Genomic DNA, 24,022 nt, shown 5'->3' with positions numbered 1-24,022 from the left:
TTTTTCTTCAGACCTGCATGGACTTCGTGTCAAGATTTCTGATAAGAAGAATATGAGCCCTCTTAAAAGCCTGTGCAATTTGTGCTAAGAAGAGGTTGTATGTGGAAGACGAGCACAAGGATTTTATTTACCGTCTCTACCCAGACCACAAGGCAGCAGACTGTAAAATATGCCACACTTTTTCAACAAAAACTTTGCGAGACCGTGAAGGACGTCTTTTGACCTGGCTCCAGAAGCTTAAGTCAAGGAAGAAACCAGTCTCCAGTGAACGTGATGAAGCACCCTCTGATACCTCTTCCATAAGGTTGGTAAAAAGGAGTAGAGTCTCTCCTTTGCCTTCTGAAGAACGTGCTGGTAAGGCCTTAAAAAAGACCTCTCATGGGTCTGAAGGGCGTAGTCCTGGCGAGTCTCCTCTCCGAGGTGTAAAGGAAAGGGAAGGACTGTCAAAAGGAGTGATGTCTGAGAGGAAATCCCGTTCTGTTCCTCCATCTTCTCCACCTGCGGCTCTAAAAGCTTTCAAAAAACCCTCCTCACTCTCTTCTGAGGTGAAATCAATGAAGAAAGCTCACTCGATGACGCTGTCAACGACTCCGTTGACGAAATCATCCAAGGTTTAGTCAAAATCCTCCCCTTCTACTTTGGCTCCATCGACGGGTTTGTCAACAGTGACTTCGTCTCCGACAATGACTCTTCAGGTTTCTGCGTCGAAGACTTCGACGCCGGTGGTGGCTGTGTCGTCTTCGATGGTATTGAAGTTGACGAGGATGCCGACGACGAGGGTGATGACGGCTACCACGTCGACAACTATGATGGTCTCGGCGACGTCCATTTCTTCATCAACGACTCTCACATTGTTGTCGACTGTGGAAAAAATTACTATGTGACGGGGTGGGCGCCGTGGACCCCGTGGAAGGGGGTCAGTCTATGAGGTGGTGGGCCGCCGCCCCTGTTTCACCTGCCTCCCTTACCCCCATGCAGCCCTCGGACAGCCCAGACCGAGAGGAGTGGAAAGCTGGAGACCCGGACTATTGGTGGCCGATGATCCAGGAAAACGAGCCATACACCTTTAAGGGATGGGAGTCCTCCATGCTGGACACGCCCCCCTCGGCTGACGTGACGCCGTCAAAAGATCCCGGGAAACAGGAAGAGACGGACAACGCTTTTCCGGAGTCGAGTGGACGAGAGGAGAAAGCAAGCCGTTGCCCCGGAGGAGAGACGAAGTGGACGAGCCCAGCAGGAGATCCCCTGAAGAGCCCAGCAGTCGAGAACGCGAAGAGCCCAGGAGACGAGACCCAGAGGCCAGGAGAGCCGAGGTGGAACGAGCCGCCCCGCCACACGCCCACGGGAGGAGTGTGGCTTAAACAGGTACGGGGGCGTATGGCGGGTTGGATGGGACAACGTACCCCACCCCCGTTAGAGTAACTTTACTGGCACAGCCGTCCTGTTCCCCCCCCCCCTCACGAGCACAAAACCCTTCACGATACTCTGCCATTGTGGAAGCACGAGTGCACTGGTTTCCCTCACCCCCGGTCCCTGCGAGCAGTGTGAATATGTGGTCCTAACGCTCCGTATCTTTTCTCCACTCGGTACGGACGGAGCGGACTTCGGAAGAACCACGGACCAGTGACCCGACACCCTGGAGCCTATCCGGACTTCCTCATATGACCCTGCCGCCTTTGCGAGAGAGCGCCTCACGAGCCGCCAAAGGAAAACATATGCCAAACCAATAAAAATAAAGCCGTCTTTAAAAAGTCTATTACCGCAGTCTGCCTATCCTTCTCTGGATAATACTGATCCGAGCACACCGGTACTAGAGGCAGGCAGCCCTAGCTCTGGACACAATCCCAACCCCGTACAACTGGTGTCAGAAGTGGGATTACAAGACCAGCCCATCTGTACCAACGAGATGGACGCCCTGATCCAGCACCTCATCAAGGGCCAGGAGAAGCTCGAGTGGGCTGTAGAAAGACAGTTGTCCTCCGCTCAAGCTGATAGAGAGATGTTTAAGGCCACTATGACTGCCCAGCTCGAGAGCCTGAAGAGTGTGCCGCCTCCCGTAGTTACACCATCAGGAGAAGCCAGAGTCCATAGTCCGCACCCCTCCGGTATTTCCCTTCAGAAATATCTCCAGGGGGAAGACCCTGATGCGTTCTTAATGAACTTCGAAAGGGCCGCTAGGGCGTTGGGATGGCCCGAAGAAAAATGGCCCTTCTTCCTGGCCCCTTTACTCACGGGGGAAGCCCAGTCAGCCTACCAAGCGGCGAACCCGTTAGGAAACACACCCTATACCGTGATAAAGGGTGTAATCTTGGACCATCTGGGTCTTGACCAAGAGGCATACAGGGTGAAGTTTCGGAAGGAGAAAGGCCTCCCCGGCGAAAACCCGAAGACCCTCTTCCGTCTCAAAATGGCCGCGGACAAATGGCTCACCCCAGAAGCATGCACCAAGGAGGAGATCTTACATAAGGTGTACTTGGAACAATTCATGGACGCTCTTCCTTATGCCTCCCAAAGGTGGCTGCGCCAACATTCCGGTCTGGGGATCGAGCAGGCCATTGAGATGGCAGCAAACTATGCACGGGCTCAACCCAAGACCCCTTCATGGGAACACGAGAAGACGGTCAAACATCCATTACCCCTGAAGACGGATAAAAGACCCAAAACCAGTGGGGATGTGGGACGCTTGAAACCCCCTGGAGCGATTTCCCCCCTATTGCGAGGACCGCAATGTTACGAGTGCGGAGAGTGGGGACACATTGCTAGGTTGTGCCCCCGGAAACGACCCCCACCCGAGGAACCTATGGAGGTCGGGTACCTGCCCAGAGCGGTGCTATATTCCTCAGAGATGGGCTCCTCCTTTTACGTGAGTATGTGGATGAATGGCTTGCGAGTGAGGGCACTGTTGGACTCAGGGTGTAGACAATCGGTAGTGCAGGAACGACTAGTAACCCGTAGCCAATATGTCCCCGACTCCCTTGTCCACATCAGGTGTGTCCATGGGGACGTGAAGCCTTACCCCCTGGCCTCCATCACGCTCACTCCGAAGGGGAAAGGACCCTGTAGGGTAAGGGTTGGGGTAGTGGATTCCCTCCCCGAGGATGTGATCGTAGGGGTGGATAATCCCGATTTCCTTTCCATGTTCAGGGACTCCCTTAGGCACCCCCCGATCAAGAGAAAAAAACCCCTTTCACTCTTCCTTGCTCCTGAGCCTTGGGCCACTGACCACAGCTTTCGCTATGCCCAGGCGGAGGACCGAACCTTGTTCAACGCTTGGGAGAACGCCCATGTGCACCAAAGCACCCCTACCCCTGGGTTCCCACATTTCAGCATCAAGAACGGTCTACTGTATCGGCATCCCCAGGAAAACGGCCAGCCCCAGTTAGTAGTACCTCGGTCTTTCCGGGAGCAGGTGCTCTTTTATGCCCACACCCACCTCACCGCAGGGCATTCGGGCAAAGAAAAAACCACCGAGAATATCCTGCGGTATTTCTTCTGGCCGGGCATTTACAAGGAGGTACAAGACTACTGTGCCCAGTGTGAGGTGTGCCAACGGCGGAACACGAACCGACCAAGTGCAGCTCCTCTACAGCCATTGCCCATCATTGGAACCCCGTTCGAACGAGTCGGAATGGATATAATAGGACCGCTCCCCAAAACAGCCAAAGGCCATGTGTACGCATTGGTCATAGTGGACTACGCCACAAGATTCGTGGAAGCGTTTCCGCTAAAAGCCCCCACTACTGCAGCCATCTCTGACCGGTTCGTGGAATTGTTCGCAAGAGTGGGTTTCCCAAAGGAAGTGCTGACGGATCAAGGTACGCCGTTTACGTCCAAGCTCATGAGGGAGGTGTGTAAGACACTGAACATAAAGCACCTGAAAACGTCAGTCTACCACCCCCAGACCGACGGGCTGGTGGAACGTTATAACCAGTCCCTGAAGAACGCCCTCAAAAAGATGATGACCGCGGAAGGACCCGATTGGGATCGTCTTCTACCCCTGGCCCTGTATGTACTGAGATCCCAAAAGCAGAGCAGTCTGGGGTATTCTTCGTTCGAACTTTTATACGGAAGACACCCCCGTACCTTATTGGAGATCACGAAGGACCTTTGGGAAGCAGAGGAAATACAGGAACAAAAATCAGTACTCGAGTACACCATGCAGTTAAAGAGCCGGCTGGGCAAGTTAAGGGGTCTAGCCTCCACGAATCTAGAACAGAAACAGAAAGAACAAAAGAAAACCTATGACAAGGGGAAGAGATTGAGGCGCCTCACTGTGGGGAAATGGGCCCTGGTCCTGATGCCCTCCATAGGGGGAAAAACCAAGGGGGAATGGCAGGGTCCCTTCCAGGTGGTGGAGGCCATCGGGGATACGACGTACAAATTGCAACTGTCTTCACGGAAAACCCAGAGTTACCACATCAACATGCTGAAGGAGTGGCTGGGACCGCCTCCCCGGGGAGTACATCTCGTCAGTCCTACCACCATACCACAGCTGGTAGTAAACCCGGAGTTGGATAAAGAGAGGGAGAGAGCCCTGCACCAGGCTCTGCTTCCCTTTTCGGACATCTTCTCGGACCGCCCTGGCAAAACGAACCTGGTGGAACACCGCATCGTTACGGAAGCTGGGAAGACAGTGAAACAGAAACCCTACCGGATCCCCGAGGCTCGAAGGGCGGCAGTGAAAAAGGAGGTCCGAGAGATGATGGACTTGGGAGTGATCAGGCCTTCAACCAGCGAATGGTCCTCGCCAATTGTGATGATTCCTAAGCCGGACGGGACAAAGAGATTTTGTATGGACTTCAGGGCGCTGAACTCGATATCATCCTTCGACACCTACCCCATCCCGAGGGTGGACGAGTTAATTGAAAAGATTGGAGACGCCGTCTATATCACCACCCTGGACCTCACGAATGGGTACTGGCAGGTACCCCTCCGTGAGGAAGACCGGAAGAAGACCGCATTCGTCACAGATGAAGGTCTATACGAGTTCACCGTCCTTCCATTTGGCCTGCACGGGGCCCCAGCAACCTTCCAACGTCTAATGAACCAGGTCCTATGACCACACCTACACTATAGTTCCGCATACCTGGACGACATAGTGATTTTCAGCAGGAGTTGGGAGGAGCACCTGGAACATCTACACTCCATCCTGGCTGCATTACAGAAAGCAGGCCTGCATGTGAACTCCAAAAAGTCAAGAGTGGCTTTCTCGAAGGTGAATTATCTTGGTTACGTGCTGGGAGAAGGCCACATCGCCCCACAGGCAGCGAAAGTAAAGGCCATTTCAGAGGTTTCCTATCCGACATCGAAAAGGGAGCTGAGGGCCTTTTTAGGCCTCATCGGATACTACCGACGTTTCATACCCAATTTCGCTGAAGCCGCCCTTCCGCTCACAGACCTGCTACGGAAGGACGTTCGGCCCAGGGACCTAGCCTCACCTTCCCCTGCTGCCCTCAAGGCCTTTTCCCTACTCAAAAGAGCCATGACCACAGCCCCGTTGTTGATATCCCCAAACTTCGAGAAGCCCTTTGTCCTGGCCACCGACGCCTCAAACGTGGGGGTGGGGGCGGTGCTGTCCCAAATCGGGCCCGATGAGAAAGAACATCCCGTGGTGTATATTAGCAGGAAACTATACCCACGGGAAACACGGTATTCCACCATAGAGCGGGAATGCCTAGCCATTAAATGGGCAGTGGAGAAGCTGCATTATTACCTTGAGGGCAGGCCATTCATCCTCCATACCGATCATGCCCCTCTCCGGTGGATGCACCAGCAGAGTAGCCACAACCCCAGGGTCCTGCGCTGGTTCCTCTCCCTCCAGCCCTATGCTTTCAAGGTCCAGCACAAAAAGGGGAAGGACAATGGGAACGCGGACTTCTTATCCCGAGTGTTTCCTCTCCCCGATCGGGAGAGTCCAGGGGGGGAGGTGTGTGACGGGGTGGGCGCCGTGGACCCCGTGGAAGGGGGTCAGTCTATGAGGTGGTGGGCCGCCGCCCCTGTTTCACCTGCCTCCCTTACCCCCATGCAGCCCTCGGACAGCCCAGACCGAGAGGAGTGGAAAGCTGGAGACCCGGACTATTGGTGGCCGATGATCCAGGAAAACGAGCCATACACCTTTAAGGGATGGGAGTCCTCCATGCTGGACACGCCCCCCTCGGCTGACGTGACGCCATCAAAAGATCCCGGGAAACAGGAAGAGACGGACAACGCTTTTCCGGAGTCGAGTGGACGAGAGGAGAAAGCAAGCCGTTGCCCCGGAGGAGAGACGAAGTGGACGAGCCCAGCAGGAGATCCCCTGAAGAGCCCAGCAGTCGAGAACGCGAAGAGCCCAGGAGACGAGACCCAGAGGCCAGGAGAGCCGAGGTGGAACGAGCCGCCCCGCCACACGCCCACGGGAGGAGTGTGGCTTAAACAGGTACGGGGGCGTATGGCGGGTTGGATGGGACAACGTACCCCACCCCCGTTAGAGTAACTTTACTGGCACAGCCGTCCTGTTCCCCCCCCCCCTCACGAGCACAAAACCCTTCACGATACTCTGCCATTGTGGAAGCACGAGTGCACTGGTTTCCCTCACCCCCGGTCCCTGCGAGCAGTGTGAATATGTGGTCCTAACGCTCCGTATCTTTTCTCCACTCGGTGCGGACGGAGCGGACTTCGGAAGAACCACGGACCAGTGACCCGACACCCTGGAGCCTATCCGGACTTCCTCATATGACCCTGCCGCCTTTGCGAGAGAGCGCCTCACGAGCCGCCAAAGGAAAACATATGCCAAACCAATAAAAATAAAGCCGTCTTTAAAAAGTCTATTACCGCAGTCTGCCTATCCTTCTCTGGATAATACTGATCCGAGCACACCGGTACTAGAGGCAGGCAGCCCTAGCTCTGGACACAATCCCAACCCCGTACATACTATTTCTGTCAGAAAACGCCAGATTACACCTGATGGAACTTCTCTCTACCTCTTGCACTCCTCCTCGAAGAAGAGGGATCTGAAGAGGATGATGGGCCGTTTGCATATGCGAATAACCCTTCACAATTGCCTGTCAAATGTCGGGACACAAATTCTGAGGATGAATACTTGAAAGAACAACAACAATATAACCCTTCCTCAGATTATCAGGAGGACTACCAGCAGGAGATGGTCTCTATGCCTTCCTCCCTACTAGAATACTTGCAGACCATGCTCTTGGACTTTAGAAGGAGGTTCGCAACACAACCTCCAGTTCCAGTTGTGGTTCCTGTTACTGCTGTTCCGACGGCTCGGCCTGCTACTCCTCAATTACCACCGCCTCAGCCAATGCCTGTGGCCCAGGATGCACCACCTGTCGTGCCTCTCGTTTAGGATGACACCTCCAATGAGGAACAATGTGGGAGGACTGTCATTCCAGATCTGGCTTCTCCACCTGCACCTGTTGATTTCCACCCCCGCAGACATAGCAGGTTTCCATAAGTTGATGGAGCGGGCGGCTAAGAAATTTGAACTGCCCATGCCCACGGTCCATTCTGAATGTTTCCTCTATGACTTCAAGGAGCTTTACAAAATATCTTTAAGGTCTATTCCTATAGTTGGTCATGTCTGAGATGGAGGGCTGAAGGTGATGCGGAATCCAGCCACGGTAATTACTGTGCTGCCTCGCCTTGAGAAAAAGTATAAGGCTCCAGACGATAGCCCTGCCTGCTTGGTTGGCCATCCTAAACCAGAATCTGTGATCTCTCAGGCTGCCCAAAGGAAGTCCAGGAATCCGTCTGCTTCCCTCACGACACCTCCGGATAAAGACGGCAGGTGCCCCGTAATGCGGGCAAGAGATTTTCCTCCATGTCGAGGCCGTTGGATAAGGGCTGTTAACACCTTAGCGATACTTGGAAGCTACGATCGACAGATGTGGTGCGACCTTTTCCCCTATCTGGACCAATTACCAGAGGATACGAAGCAAGAAGCGTAGAAGATTCTCCAAGAGGGAAAGGTAACATCTGCTGAAGTTATTGATTGTGCAATGGACATTGCAACTACTGAGTTCCGCTCCCTTGCGGGCTCTGCTGTCTGTCGTCAAGGCTGGCTGGCTGGCTGGCTGAGGGCCACATGGTTTCAGGTCAAGATCTTGGATCCTCCCTTTGATGGTGAAGTGCTCTTTGGGAAGCATATTGATGATGCGCTTCAGGACATTAAAAAGACACAGAAACAGCAAAATCCTTAGGGACGCCGCAGTACCCCTAGGTCCCGCTCCGTGGAGCCAGAGGTAGAGGTAATGCCACGTACAGCGGCAAATACCAACAACTACGGTATACCTCATATGGATCAACCTCGCAGTCTTACCGTTTGAATTACAACCAGCGGCAAAATCAATCCTCCTCTTTCTCTAGATCGACCAACAGGGGAAGATAAGGACGCATGGGGAGGGACTCCTCTAAGCGTCAATAGCGGCTTGCTGGCTCTTTCTACTGTCCTTTCTCCTCCTGTAACATCAGTGGCCCCACAATGGGCAGAAAATCACATCGGACCGTTTGGTGCCGAAGATCATTCAATACCACCATATTCTGGAAGTTGTCCAAGCACCACCTACAATGCCCCCTTGCGCCACTGCGTCGAAACATCTTAATCTTCTACGGTTGGAAGTCCATCAAATGCTCCTCAAAGGAGTGATAGGGGAGAGGGTTTCTATTCCCGGTTTTTCCTGGTCCGTAAGACTTTCGAAAAGTGACGCCCTATTCTAGATCTGAGGGAGCTCAACACCTATCTCATCAAAAGATCATTTCGAATGGTTTCTCTGCAGGACATCCTTTGTCTTCTCAACTCAGGGGATTATATGGCCACATTGGGTCGAGAGGTCGCGTATTTTCACGTACCCATCCATCCAGCCTACAGGAAGTTCCTTCGCTTTACAGTAGTCAAGAGCCACTTTCAGTTTAATGTCCTACCTTTTGGACCCCGATCTGCTCCGCGGATCTTTACAAAGGTGTTGGCTCCGGTAGCCGGTTTTCTATAAAAAGAACAGCTTTAGGTCTTACCGGGACGACTGGTTGCTGAAGGCTCCTACCAAGCATGCAGCAGAAGAATCAGTCCTGGCGTGCAATCGCTTGTTCGGCAATCTCGATCGAACTCTCAACACAAAAGTCAACTCTCTGTCCATCCAGAACAGCCAGATTTCTGGGAGCCATTCTGGACACGTCCATAAACAGAGCTTTTCCGACCCTGGAGAGTCAGGAAAAGCTGATGGCCATGGCCCGTCTGCTTTTAAAAAGACAGTCTCTTTCAGTTCGCCTCTACAAGGCCCTCCTAGGGTCCATTTCCTCCTGCATTGCTCTGATCCCTCACTGCAGGTTGTGGATGTGTCCTCTCCAGGAGGAGTTGGACTTGAAATGTTGCCAAGTCGATGGATCCTTTGACGACAAGGTCTCAGTTACCATGTCCAGGAAACATTTCTCAGGGTCTTTCTTTCAGGATCGCCCCTGCTCCTCAGATAATAACTACACACGCCTCGCTGGAGGGCTGGGGAGCAGTCTTGCAAGACCTTCATGTAAGCGGCCGTTGCATCATCTTCTACATATCAATATGCTGGAGCTCAGAGCGATTCGCCTGGCCTTGCAGGCTTTTCTTCCGCGAATACAGAAGTCTGCAGTTCTAATACGTACAGACAATACGACGGCCATGCATTATATAAACAAGGAAGGCGGCACCAGATCTCCACTTTTGTCACAAGAAGTCGAGGCAATTTGGGAATGGGCAATCCAGCAGGGGGGTATCACTCACGGCGGAGCACCTTCCAGGCGTTCTCAACAAGGCAGCGGAAACGCTGAGCAGACTGAAATCAGTCCGCCACGAATCGGAACTGGACCAATCCACACTGCAGAAGGTTTTCGTAGATGGGGGAGGCCTTTCTCTAGTTCAAAAAGGGCACAGTCATACTGCATACCAACCCAATGTTCGTACCAAAAGGGCCTTTAGACTTTCATTTGAATGAGCTGGTTATACTCAAAACGTTTTCCCCTCAACCGGATACTACGGCAGAAAAGGCACTTCACTCACTGGACATTCAGAGGTGCTTAAAATTCTATCTCCAATGTACTAAGGACTTCAGGAAGTCTTCTCAACTATTTGTATCTTTTAGTGACCTTCGTAAGCGTTTTCACCTTTTCAAGCAGGGGATTGCTCGTTGGATTACCAGCGCTATCCAGTATTGTCACAGAGCAGCGGGTAAGCCCCTGAAAAGTTGAGTCCGGGCTTACTCCATGAGGGCGATTTCTTCTTCGACAGCTCTCTTTGCCGGAGTTCCTATCTGGGAGATCTGCAGGGCGGCGACCTGGAGCAGTACTCGTACGTTTACAAGGCATTACTGCCTGGATTCTGAAACGCAGAGTGACACAGCAGTCGGCCAGGCAGTCCTGAGGAAACTCTTTCAGTAGTGGTGAGCTTTCCCTTTCATCCCTCCTACATGTTACTGTTTTTCGAGCTCTTGCACATTTTTGAACCTCATGCCTTTATTTTTTCTACAGTTTTTAAGTATGTTCTCTAGTATTGGAAACTTTAAAAAATTCCCATGCGGCCCACCCTCCTCCCTTGGGAAAGCTCAGCCTCTAGCATCTATAGTGGAGTGGTTACACAACGACTATGAAAATCTGAGGTTTTGAGCTTCTCTCAGAAGGATTCTAAGGGGTGAGAGAATCTGATTGGTTGTTCATTTTTGTACTGATCTAAAGAGTTTGGAGTTTTGAAAACTGAAAATATTCTTTAAAAATCATACGAATAACTAAAACGTAATTACTTACCTGTTTCTAGGAGATAGAAAAGTAAAGTATAAAGTAACTTACGTGCAATTTACTGAAAAAGCCTATTCATTTCAATGTACTGTATTTGCTGAGTGTTGCATACTACTGCTCCCCCGTAAATCAAACAAAGTACAATTTCTATTGCATTTTCAAACTGTTCTATATCCAGTAAATTATTACTGAAAAGTATTTAATGCTTACTTGTACCAGACTTGCTCGGTTCTAAAAATTAACAGTATATTTTTATACAAACACAATTGGCCTAGAGTTCAGTTCTTGAGTGTGTGAATTCATTTGCTGACTGAGTGTGTACATCAAATGCTTAATGCTGTCATCTGATACTGCCTTACTGCTCTACCATGTTACCTCTATTAGAGAGTAAGGTTCTATCTAACTTTAACCTCTGCCTACCTCTGGGGACACTTAGACTCTATACGCACTATACCTCATTTTGTTGTATAATATATCGAGCCAGTTTCTTGCACAGCGGATTTATCTTAAACAGACGACATGGATGGTAAACAAATGCAGTCCAATTGCCATGGGATTACCATGAGACTCGAATAGGAAAAGTAGCCTACAGTAAAGGTCCAAAAACTGTATGGATTAAATGGGTGAAACCCATTTCGCTCCATGTATGCACTGCTACCATACCTTACACATAACCAGGGATTGGGCACAGGTTTATTTTATTTGATTTAAGTGACATCTAGCAGTTGTTTGTCTTATCTCTAGTCCACAACACATAATAATCCACTTTCCTACAGAATGCAAAGCCACATGCTTGTGGAGCACATAGAGGCTGGATTGCTCTTAGCAGTCAGTTGTGCCACAAAAGCTGCTTCATTTTAATGGCATGGAGCCCCTTTGTCCCCAAGTCCGCCTCTATTTCTAGGTGGCTCCCTCTACTTTTCACTAGCGTAGTGCGCACAGCTACCAACCCGAGAAGCATTTCTGCACCTGGACGCCCCAGGGCAGGTAACGAGTAACTACTAGTGTTATTTTGGACCTTGACCCCTACAGCCCTAAGTTCTGAAGGATACCCACAGAAACTGATTGCAAGCAACTGTATGGAACATATGCCTTTTCTCCCATAGGGAAGCTTGCTGTGTAAAGATGTATTGAATTTAACTATTTGTTTACCTGTAAAAATTAATATATGCAAAAGTACTTACTTGATACCAAACTTCTTGATTTTAAAATGTATATAACATTTTTATTTTTCTGAATTGGTCTCAGATTTATTCTTGAGTGTATGTCTCATTTATTGCCTCTTTGAGTACAACAAATGCTTAGCACTACCCTCTGATAAGCCTGAACTGCTCGCCCACACTAACGTAAAAGAACTTTAAGTGTTATCCTTTTTTCCTGTGTAATCCAATAAGGGTTGCCTAGATTCTTTACATAGGGTACTTTGTTTTGATCCACTATATAAAGAGCCAGCTTCCTACAATGTTAAGATTTCTTTTGCAGTTGCTACCTTGTAGAGAGTGACAACAAGTGCTGGAGATGACTGGATGACTTGCGATTTCTACATAAAGCAGGAAGAGATTTTTACCGATAACTATCACACCACATTATCTCAAATGGAATAATTCCACTAGCATTGGAAACGACATATATCTTATCAAGCCAGCTGTTTCTTGAGATATGCCACACCAGTAATTTTCCCATAGAGGAGTTGGGCACAATTAACCCAAATGCAAAGAAATCGGAAGGGGAGCTTCGAGCGATCGTAAAGGATGTCCTTGCAATGATAAAATATTAGTGTTATTGAGACAAGTGAAAAAAGAATGGCAATTCCTTTGTTGTCCGCTCACTATTTGAAAGATCAGATTGAAAGACAAGGCAGTGGTGTCAGGTAAAAGGAAATAAAATGGAAGAGGGACAGTAAACTGAAGAATATAGGAAAAAACATGACTATAAAATGTGTATTCTTGGGTATCCAGTCCTACTTTGCCTTATAATAAGTTTGCAACTTTGGCTATTTCCTTCTACAATCACAGATATCGTAAGTTATCTAAATTTTAATTAAAATGTATTTCTAGATCTTTTTTCTGATGTTGAGTTACAAACTATTACATACTCGGGAGCATTTCAAAAAAGTAAAGTACGATGGATAATATTTTTCTTTGTAGGAAAATGCTCTTTGTTTTAGCGACACAGTGTAGTTTTTCTGTGACTCCAGAGTTATTTATAAGATGCCTCGGCCCACAAGACACAATCGATTCCCACAGTTGTTTCAGCGTGAATTTAGCTGCAACTCGACATTCTGCACTGATTACCCCCATGTTCGTTCCGCTATGATACTTTCAATGATAATATCTGCAATTGTTTTTCACGGGCAACACTAAATTCTGAACACGCCGTTTCTACAGTTTTAACTTCCCTAGAAGGAGGTTAATAATACAGAACTTTTACTTCACTCTTGTCTTTCGCTTAATAAAATGTGAAGTATTCAGTCACATGAGTACCTTCATTGTTCAGTTCAATCTCCTCATAGTAAGGTCATTCAAACTAGACAAATGTTAACGTCCTTGATTACTTCACGAGAGCACTTGATTATTGTTTTAAAAAAAAATAAAGTCAGTTATTTTTCTTTAAATTTAGTACTGCGCAGTATTTGAACCTTTGAGGGTCGACTTTGTGTTAATCTTGTATTATTTCTGCCAACATTGTTTAACACTTGTATTTTTCGTTCTCAGTTATGTTTGCTTATGAACAGTGCCTCCTAGTCCTCGGTCATCATCCTGATATTTGGTATGAAGCTGCACAGTATCTTGAACAGTCTAGTAAACTGCTGGCCGAAAAGGGGGTAAGCAAGATTATATTTCGACCTATTTCAGATCCTTGAACAAGGTTATAAGATTTGCCAAGTAAATTCCAAAGTAAGTTGAATCTGCTGTTTTTGACGTCTTAGGTAATACTTGAAAACTGTCGTATAAAACCCCCTAATGCAAATGAGATTTGTTTTCCTGCTTCTACAAACATTGGCATTGGTGGCGCCTGGTAATTTTAAATTGTTTGGAATAGTGTCTTTCTTACAAGAGTACCTAATTCTACTTGCACAATGCTTACCAAACGTTAACTTGCTCCCTTCAAGCCTTTACTGCGACTTTAATGAGTTTTGTACTTGCATCCTATCAATCCTCCCCCAACCCTCAGTGCTTGAAACATTTAATGGAAATAAGCAGATGGAAGGCAAGAGCTGGAGATGGGGTGTTGTCTGTGTCCGCGCAGTCACTCCTCCTTGCGTTTTGCACAGCAACATGTAAGACCCTCCCTTGATATTGTTGGGAAAACTAAGACCTACATTAGCGAAAGTAATTTCCTAATAAAATGTACATTTACAATTTAGTGAAGTGGGCAAAAGTGAAAGAGACTAATTCAGCATATTCAAGTGGTTAGTTTGACTGTCATCTAGTCGCTGAACAGGCCATGAACTTTTCACTTGTTTCTTGCAGCCACTTCACAATCCAGTAGGTGGGTCATGTTTGGAAAAAAGCATACAGACTATAGAATGCATGTCACATCCTCAATGATGCCCTAATTATGAGGAAACCAGAAACCTCTCCTTTGAGAATTCTCTTGCACAATCACTAATTGCCTAGGTTTTACAGAGGACCATAAAATCTCCGTACTGCTGATAAAAATACAAGGAAAACCACAATATTTGTCACTGTGCCGAAAGCTGTTAGTAAAAGTATTGCTAAACTTATGAAGTTGCACAATATACGTGAGCAAGTGTCATGTTTAGTTGTGTTGATTGCTGCTCCTCTCCGCTGCCATTTCACCATCTGGTCTCCAAGTTTAGAACGAATGTGAAACTCATTGAGCACTTCCACTGATTTGCAAAAGGGGAGATTAGTTTTTTTTACATAAACCACAATAGGTAATTGATTTGACGAAGTGCAAGTTCATACATCTGTACTAACACTATTCCTCCATCTGCAATGGTTGTTTTTTATCACAGGACATGAACAATGCTAAGCTTTTCAGCGATGAAGCAGCTAATATTTATGAGAGAGCGATCAGCACTTTATTAAAAAAGAATATGTTGCTTTATTTTTCATATGCAGATTACGAAGAGGTAAGCAAAGAAAATATTTTGAGCTCTCTCAATTGTTTTATTGTTTGTCTTTTTTGTGGGAGCTGTATTAGTTTATCTATTTGCAGATTTTTGCATTGCATTGCACACGCATAGTGTCTTTTGGCCACATGAGAGTAAATGTCATAAATATTCTTTTTATCGCCCCATAGTTAAGGGGATAAAGTACAATGGAGGTAGTACCCTTTTTATAGCCCCCTCTTTCCCCTTGATGGTTTGGTTTGAAATTTTACACAAGGGAGGCAAAGAAGATTAACTTTTTTATGACGTTTTGTGCAGATTCCCTAGTTGTGTCCTTCACTGGTTCACTTGTAGCATGAAATGTGGCTCACTGGTATCTTGCATGACCTTTTTTGTTTCACACAGTAGCACACATCATGGGAAAACACCCATGCAAGATACCAGCAAGAGACGTATTCACGCAGGAACATTCTCTCTGCAAGATGTTGTCTGCACAAAGCAGTCTTACCACCAGTGGAAAAAAAAAATTGTGTAACCCAAAATTCTTGAATTTTAAAATTTCAACTAGCCTTACTATATATGTACATACTCAAGCATTGGACCTTCCATTACTGCCATGCTTCAATAATTAGTCAGCTGATATTTATAGACCATTTTACCTAGAAATGAACTAGATACCAAAAATTCAGTTATCTCTAATAGAAACAAATACCAAACTTAAAGCATTTGAGGCACCCATTTTGGACTAGCTTTACATATTTTGGTCTATGCTATTTACGTTATTATAATTATGCTTGTAGTCATGTCTTTGCCAGTATTGTATGTTTCCTCGTAGACACTAATATTTTGCCTTTTTTTTTCTTTTTTCTTTTCTTAAACCTTTTTCTATATTCATACAGTTTAAACAACTGATGCGAGGATGTTTTTTTTCCTAACAGAGCCGAATGAAGTACGAAAAAGTGCACAGTATATATAACAGACTTTTTGCTGTTGAAGATATTGATCCCACCCTGGTAAGATCATGCATGAAGTTTTTTAAGCTCAGAATTGTGTATTTGGCATCTAAAGTCAACCGGGTGACCAAATCCTAAACCTTTTAACCCAGTTTTCCATGTTATGTTTTCTTCAACACCGTGAAGCTTTTCCTAATAAATTGCAAGTATCCACTTTTGACTTGAAAATGCTTTCAACTGGTGCATAGATTTCTCCAAAAAACAATAACAAAGTTACAGCTTTGTAACTTTGTCAACAAGTAACTGCAAATAAACACAGAAGCGGATTTTAAAAAACTGATTTGGCTACCGCTCTCTACAGAAGCTCTTTAAAACCATGCTCGGCATGTCCTCCAACTATGTCATACGACATGTATAGCTCAAACAGTCCCTTCAAATGCCATGTCCCTCATGTTTTTCAAATGCTACAGCTCCACATTGAAATATTGACATTTGCTATGCAGGTTTTTGACCTGTGCAGAATATCCTCCCCACAGTACAAGCGCACAAACTCTGTCGTTTTCCCTCTCATTGCTGATCACTTTCAGTTTTCCCGGCAAATTTCTCGTTTGATCTGTGCTAAGACCTGTATGTTAAAACAGTGCACCCCCAGCAACCATTTTGTGTTCACAATTCACACGCCAGTGAAACTAGCCCAACTGCCTCTCCCCCCTCCCCCCAGCAACAGGGATATTCTACATCAGAGTGTGCTTCTGTGAGCTCTTTAAACTGTGTTTACTAGGGACTGTGCACTTCGTTTGTTGGCCAGTAGAGGGAGTAAAGTTTTATTCAAACAGTATTGTTAGATTTTAAGTTAGTGAGGCCTTTACCTGCAGAAGTCCAAAGTGTGGATTGAGCCTGTCTGAGGTCGCTGGGACCTTATATGGTCTGATATTGTTTGGTGCATGTGTACACTGATTGGTGGTTGTATCTGATGTTTCTATTGGATTAGGGTTAGTGTCCTCATTGGTTGGGTATTTGAGTGTTCTGATTTGTTTCTGGGTCTGTGAGTCAATCAATGTAGGGTTGGGACTAGGGCTAGGGCTAGGATTTCTATTGGAAGTAGGGACTAGGGTTTCCTCTGTTATTGGTTGTTGGGACTAGTGTGGGACTGGGGCTAGGGTTAGACTTTTAATTGGAAGTAGCAATTAGGGCTTCTGGTGTGATTGGTTGCTGGACTGGTTGTGGGACTAAGAGTAGGGTTAGGCTTTCTATTGGAAGTAGGGACAATGGCTTCCTGTGCCATTGGTTGCTTGGAATTGGGGTGGGACTACTGGTAGGGCTAGGGCCTCTATTGTACGTAGAGATTAGGGCTTTGGAACTGATTGGCTGCTTGGACTAGGGCTAAGAGTGGCTGTAAGGTCCTGGTCTCCTATTGGTTCTAGATTTGTAGGGCTAGTGTTGTGATTGGATAGTGTTAGGGCTAGGGTTCCCATTGGCTGATGGGGTCACCTGATTACTAGGGCTATAAGAGGCCAGGCTTAGGGCGTCTCAGCCCGGGCGGAGAGGACAAGGGTGGAGAGGAGGAGGGCAGTTGCCTGTTTGAGCCTGTTAAGGGGTGAGGGGACGCAGTTGCCTGTTTGGGCCTGTTAAGGGGGGAGAGGACAAGGGCAGTTGCCTGTTTGAGCCTGTTAAGGGCTGAGAGGACGCAGTTGCCTGTTTGGGCCTGTTCAGGGCGGAGAGGACAAGGGCAGTTGCCTGTTTGAGCCTGTTCGAGACAGGCCAGAACCAGGGCCCGAAATGCTGCCCAATATACAGAACTCCATTATGCATCTATATACTTTCAATGCACTTATGGATCTATTTATTTATCACTTTCTTCTAATTTAGCATTTCCAATGCACTTCCCTATTTCTCAGCCTATACTACGCTCAAAATATCCTCTACATCCACTATCTCATTTTACTTCAAGCCCCATACCACTACTATGATCCCCAAAATAACCCTTTCTAGACTCTCTCCTACTCTACCCTTCCTTGTATCATCTTACACCTCTTTTACTATACCAATCCACCAAAACAAACCTTTCTAAACTCAACTTTCTAATCCACCACTAAAATTACTTTTATGTTCCACCATACTAATTCAACACTAATCCTGATGGGTTCCAGGGTAGCGTGCTACTTGCGCTTCAAAACCCCATCAGGGGTAGCAAGCGCTATATAAATGCAAACCTCTTTCCCTTCACTATACCACCACCTACCCTTCTCTACACAAATAACTGAATAACATATCCACTACTCAAATTACTTCATATTTTACTATACTAATTTTCAACACTAATCCTTTGAGTTCCGGAGTGGTGTGCTAGTCGCCAGAAAAGCTCTTCAACATCCATCAGGGGTAACAAGTGCTATATGAATGCAAACCTTTCTTCCCTTTTATCCCTCTGCTATCCTTATCACTCCAAATAACTGACTAATATCCACCACTGAAATTAATTTTATATTTCACCATATTAATTTACCACTAATCCTTTATGGGCTTCCTGAATAGCATGTTTCAACACCCCATCAGGGGTAACAAGCGCTATATAAATTCAAACCTTTCTTTTCGTCCTCTATCCTTCTGCTTTCATTCCAAATCCAAATAACTGACTAGCCTATCCACCACTTAAAATGTACCTGAATGTTTCACTATACTAATTCAACACTAATCCCCTATGGGTCCCGGAGTAGCGTGCTACCTGCCGAAAAAGAGAGTTAACGCCTCGTCAGGGGTAGTAAGCGTTATATAAATGCAATTACAATACAATACATATTATGTGCATTTTATTTTTTTGCATTTTTGCTGCAAAAAATTCAGATTTCTTCTTGCCCTCTAGTTTCTTTCCTTTTCTGTGCTATACCATCTCCAGGCACTTATGTTAAGTTAAAATCAATGTCTGCCTGGGTGAGAGGCAGGCATTAACTCTCTTGTTGAAAGACTCATTGTAGATACATGAAGAAATAATGTTGTAATGAAAATATTATCAAGCTTTATAATGTGTTTATTCTATTTATCTGCTGCTTGTTGTTTACATCTTTGAGATGCATATATTTCTATTCTTAAAGAGTGAACCAACCTACCTACAGTGCAGTAGAACTCTGAACAAGGCTATGGGCCCTGCCAAACATTTAGGACTGTCTAAAATGAGGCAAAGTATTAGTGGGGTTGAAACCTATTGTAGAGAGTTTAATGTTCTCTAAAGAGCATATCCGGCGGGGACTGAACTGTAGGAAAGGGGTTTTGTTGCAGTAGTCCACCCACTTTTTGCCCGGTGTTTGATGCAACAATGACTGGAGTGCACCGGGTTCCTGCTAACCAGGTCCCCAGTGCCAGTGTTCTTTCCACAAAACAAGGTAACTGGTGAATTGATCCCCAATTGGCCAGGCCTTTAGCACCTCTGTAAGTCCCTAGTAAGTGGTACCTAGAACATAGGTACTAAATAGGGTCCTAAAAGCTGAGGAATATCTTGTTCCACTCTGAGGGACCCAGCACTAAACTCATGCATACGCCACTGCAGGTGGTGTGACAAGGTGCTCTAAAATGTGAAAAGGCAACATGGCACACATCCAGTGTGCCATCTCCCCTGACACTGCATATAATATTTGTAAGTCACCTTTACAGCCCTAAGGCAGGTTGCTTTATATTACATGTGAGGACATATCTGCATGAGCAGATATTCCCCTGTGCTGGTCGGTTTAATTATTGGCAGTGTAAGTGGACAGGGAAGTCCTCTTAAGGTACGTACTGGGTACTGGTCAATACAGGTTTCCCGCCTACATAATGGCTTCACTTAAACCTATGGTATTTGGTATCAAAAACCTCCTATTAATTAATCCACACTGATTCCATTGATGGATTTATTAATCCAGCATCCAGAGGTGCTACCTTAGAGCTACCTCCTAAAAACCTACTGACCTCTACTGTATTGGCTGACTGGTCTAGTCCAGCCTGCCATCACATACTCTTTTCTGACCCCCTGGAGGTGGGAGTCCACGCTCTGAGGTCGGAAACAATGCCTTCTCTGGCAGAAGGTGTTATCACCTTCTCTAAGCAGGATGACTAGTAATCTACATATCAAGGCTTCAAAGGCATCCATTGCCTTTGATATGCAACCCTGGCTAACCCAGGGCCCATTTGGCACCAATACAGTCAGTAAAATTAGCTAGTCAGGAAGTGTGTTCACCCCTAAGATGGGCTACCTGAAGTAAACACGACTAGGAAAATTCCACCATCTTGGTTTTCTGGTGGAAACAGGTCCTCTAGGTCAGGGTTATGCCCACTTCCCACAGGAAGTGGTCATATAGAGGGTGTAGTCACCCTAAAGGTAGGTAGCCCATTGGCTACTACTAGACAGTCCTAGTAAAGCCTCTAAATACAGTATTTAGGTGGCACCCCGGATGCCAGGACTTCAGTTTTGACAGACCGAAAGAAGGAGTGAATAAAGGAGATTGCTGACAAGAGAACAGAGGAGCAACTACTGACTTGGCACCAACCCTGCCAGCCTGCTTGCAGCACTGGACCCTCATGGAGAAATCGACTCGTCCACCCGCTGTGCAGACTCCAAGATACCTGAAGGGCTGCAAATGCTTCACAAACCCCCAGAAAACTCCAGTGGAGTGAAGGAGCTTCTCCCCTGCAGCCGCAGGTAACAAAGGTCGGAACTCACCATCCTGATACTTACCTGGACCATCAACACTGGAGTCGTCCAGGTAGAGGTTGCTGTGCTCCCACAGGTCAAAGCCCTCCTCCCTCCAAGTATGGGGACGCCAGGACCAACCAGAGCTGCACAGTACCAATACCTGGGGTACCAGACCCCTTGCAATAACCAAGACTTGTTGTGTTCAGACTGAACACCAACCGTGAGGAAGACCGACCTGCACATCGAGGAACCTCAGTGACAGTGAGACCCACATCGAGAGTGGTCCAGCTGCCCGGTTTCCCCCTTTTCTGCAGAACCAAGACAAAGAGTAAGCCTCCAACCACCGCCACCCAACTCCTCAAAGTACCTTTGCACCCCTGCTTCCTACATCCCGAGTCTGAGGGGGATAACGGTGCCTTGCAGCCCTAAGGCAGGAGCACAATACTACATGTGCAGACAAATCTGCATGAGTAGATATGCCCCTGTGATGTCTAAGTGGATTGTTCTATATTGCAGGTGAACAGGGAAGCCATTTTGAGAACATGTGCTGGACACTGGTATTTACGAGTTCCCCTGCTACATGATGGCTTCACTGATATTAGAGCTGTTTGATACCAAACATCTCCTATTATTAAGCCCACACTGATTCCAGCGTTGAATTTATTAATAAATGCACCCAGAGGGCACCTTAGAGGTGCCCCCTGGAAAGCTACCATCTACCTGTGTACTGGCTCACTGGTGCAGACCAGCCTGCCCCCACAGACCGGTTTCTGACCCCCTGCAGGTGAGAGCCTGTACTCTGAGGGCAGAAAGAATGCTTGCTCCGGTCGAAGGTGTTGTCACCTCCTCCAAGCAGGATGGCTAACTAATCCGCATATGTGAGAAAGTGCCCTCTTTCTGCATGGTTGCCCCCTCCTTTTGCTGAACTGCTGATGTATGTTGACTGAGTGTGCCCTGGGCTCCTGCTAATCGGGTACCCAGGCCTATTTTTTTCCCTAAAACTGCATTGAAGACCAAACCCAACTGGCACACTGGCCACAGGTCAGTCCCTGGTAAATGGTACCACAGGTACCCAAGGCACTGTGACCAGGGATAGCCTCCAAGGGCTGCAGCACTTATTGTGCCATCCTTAGAGGCCCTGTGCCTTTACACTCACACACTTTGCAGGCTGCGTGTTTTGGTGCAGAACAAAGTGAGGAGTCGACATGGCACACATCCCTGGGTGCCATGCCTACAACTCACTGCCCTAGCATAGATCAGTCGCCCCTCTAGTTGGGTGCACTATACCAGTGGTAAGGGTACAGGTGCATAAGCTCTGTACCTTTACAGTGTCATGAGTCCATACTTAGACAACTCCCACAACCAGGTACTTTCCTGTTAACCGATAACTTCATGTTCGAGGCATATGAGCTGTAGATCATATGTTTTAGCATAGACACCATCTGGTGTTGGGCCCAGATGTTTGCACTTTGTTTTTCTTCGAAGAAGTCTTCATAGTCACAGATAGGTGACTCCTCCTTTCGGTGATAGTGCTCACGGGCATCGACTCCCTAGATTGTTTTTTCCGCCATTGGGTTTGGATGTGTATTGCTGCGGTTCGGTATCGTTTTTGAACCAGTTCGACATGCAATCCTCTGCCCTCGATGGTATTGTCTTTCGATCGCGGTTTCTCATTCGACACACCGTGTAAATTGTGAAAACCTTCGATCGGGAACTTTGAAGCTGGGCGTCGGGCCTACCCGTGCCGACCACGGCAGCAGTCGATGGAGCGAAATCCATTCAAGCTATGTTCCGGGTGTCGTGCTAAGTTTCCAAGCACAGACTTGCACGAGGTTTGCAACCTCTGCTTATCCCCAGAACACAACGAGAAGGACTGTGAAGTGTGTCGATCATTCCAATCGAAGAAGACCATTCGTGATCGTCAGGCTCAACGCCATGAGATGCAACTCGGCAGCGACTACGTACCAGACATCTTGCGAAGATTTAGACCAATGTCCAGCCGAAGAAGCGAAGAAGAAGAACTGGTCTCCGTGTCCAAAGCCGACTCCTACATGGAGGAAGACCTGAACCTCACTCCGGGTCAACGTATCGTGAGTACAGATCCTCATGTGCCAACACAACCAAAATCTTAGGCTCCGTTATTACACTCGCCCTCAGGCTCAGGTCGACACCAAGAAAAGTTTCAGCTGGCCCGGACTCCACCCCGGCTATGAAACATAAAGACAAGAATGCCGGCTCAGGCTCGAGCCGGCCCATTAGGTGCCAAACCAACACCTCCGGCACAAAACATAAAACAAAACATGTGCCAGTCCCTACACCTTTGGCACAGAAGGCCTTGAAACCGAAATCCTCCAAGTCAAAAGCTTTGGACCCGAAGTCGTCCAAACTTAAAAAAGCTCAGAGCCAAAACAAAAAGATCTTGAAACTGTGGAGGACGAGATCCTCCAGCTGGAAGGGAGTAATAGTGAGGAAGTGACTCAAGAAAAATTACACCTATTGCAATTGAAGGAAGACGAATATAAAGGTATTGCCACCGACTGGGCCTTAACATTGGGGAGTGAGAGAGATGGTAGAGTGTGTGAATGGGGAGACAAAGCCGGGAAGCTGCTGGCCTGGCTGGACAGAAAACAAAGGGCCAATAGACTTGTCTCAAAGTTGACAGACGACACAGGCGGAACATTCACAGATCCCCTAAAAATTGGAAGTGAGTTAGCTGCGCACTATAGCTCGGTTTATCAATCACACACTTCCTTCCTCGTGAAGGACTCCAATGATCTCCTTAGAGATATCTGTATCCTTACGTAGAAAGCGACATCACCAATGACTAAATAGCTCAGGCAATCGGGAGCCTCAGGTAAGGGAAGCCGCTAGGCCCTAACGGACTGCTGATCAAACTTTAAACTACATCCAGATAAAATTGCCCTGCATTTACGAGCCTTGTTTGAAGAGAGTAGGAGGGTAGGGTCACTCCCGCCAGACCAGCGTCTCGCGTCACTGGTTGTGATACAAAAAGAGGGTAAACCTAGAAATAAATGTGCCTCCTACAGACTCATCTCCCTGCTTAATGCAGAACCAAAAATCCTGGCCAAACTCGGGTGACAAGTAATCTGGTGCACCCTGATCAATCGGGCTTCATGCCCCACAGAAATACGCCCCTAAATCTGCGATGGGTGCATGGAGCGTTGGGGAGGGTAGACACCATCCAAGAGGAGGCTGTGATTGTATCTTTAGATGCCTCAATGGCGTTTGATACTATCGAATGGCCATACCTTCTCGCTGTTCTCACCTTGCAGCAGATCAAATCAGAATTTCTATTCAGAAAAGCAGTTAAGACTTGGCTTTTTAACTTGGATTAATTCAGGTGGATGGCTGGTGTTTGACCATTTTGCTGTCACTTGTTGTGACAGTGCCGGGACACCTCCTTTGGGAGGTAGCTGTTTGCGCTTTACAAATGGCTGTATTATTATTATCAAAATGGGGTTTTGGCCAGTTTTCACAGAATTGGTTAGACTCCTCTGCTCTGAGCCATTGGCGCAAGTGGTGTTTAATTAAACAATCTGACTCATTCGA

General features: G+C 47.1%; 1 protein-coding gene across 2 annotated transcripts in view; it reads left to right on the top strand.

The window, feature by feature from the left end:
* Positions 1-24,022, top strand: part of CSTF3 (cleavage stimulation factor subunit 3) — a 640,930-nt gene that overhangs the window by 418,165 nt on the left and 198,743 nt on the right. For both annotated transcript variants that reach the window (XM_086955867.1, XM_086955866.1), the window contains 3 exons: positions 13,470-13,579; positions 14,738-14,854; positions 15,772-15,846. In XM_086955867.1, coding sequence (XP_086811993.1) covers positions 13,470-13,579; positions 14,738-14,854; positions 15,772-15,846 — 302 coding nt within the window. The remainder of the gene's footprint in view (positions 1-13,469; positions 13,580-14,737; positions 14,855-15,771; positions 15,847-24,022) is intronic.

Source organism: Lissotriton vulgaris, chromosome 2_1 (genome assembly GCF_964263255.1).
Source record: "Lissotriton vulgaris chromosome 2_1, aLisVul1.2, whole genome shotgun sequence".
NCBI lineage: Eukaryota > Metazoa > Chordata > Amphibia > Caudata > Salamandridae > Lissotriton > Lissotriton vulgaris.
Note: the sequence above shows the minus strand (reverse complement) of the source record. Positions and strands in the feature narration are given on the sequence as shown.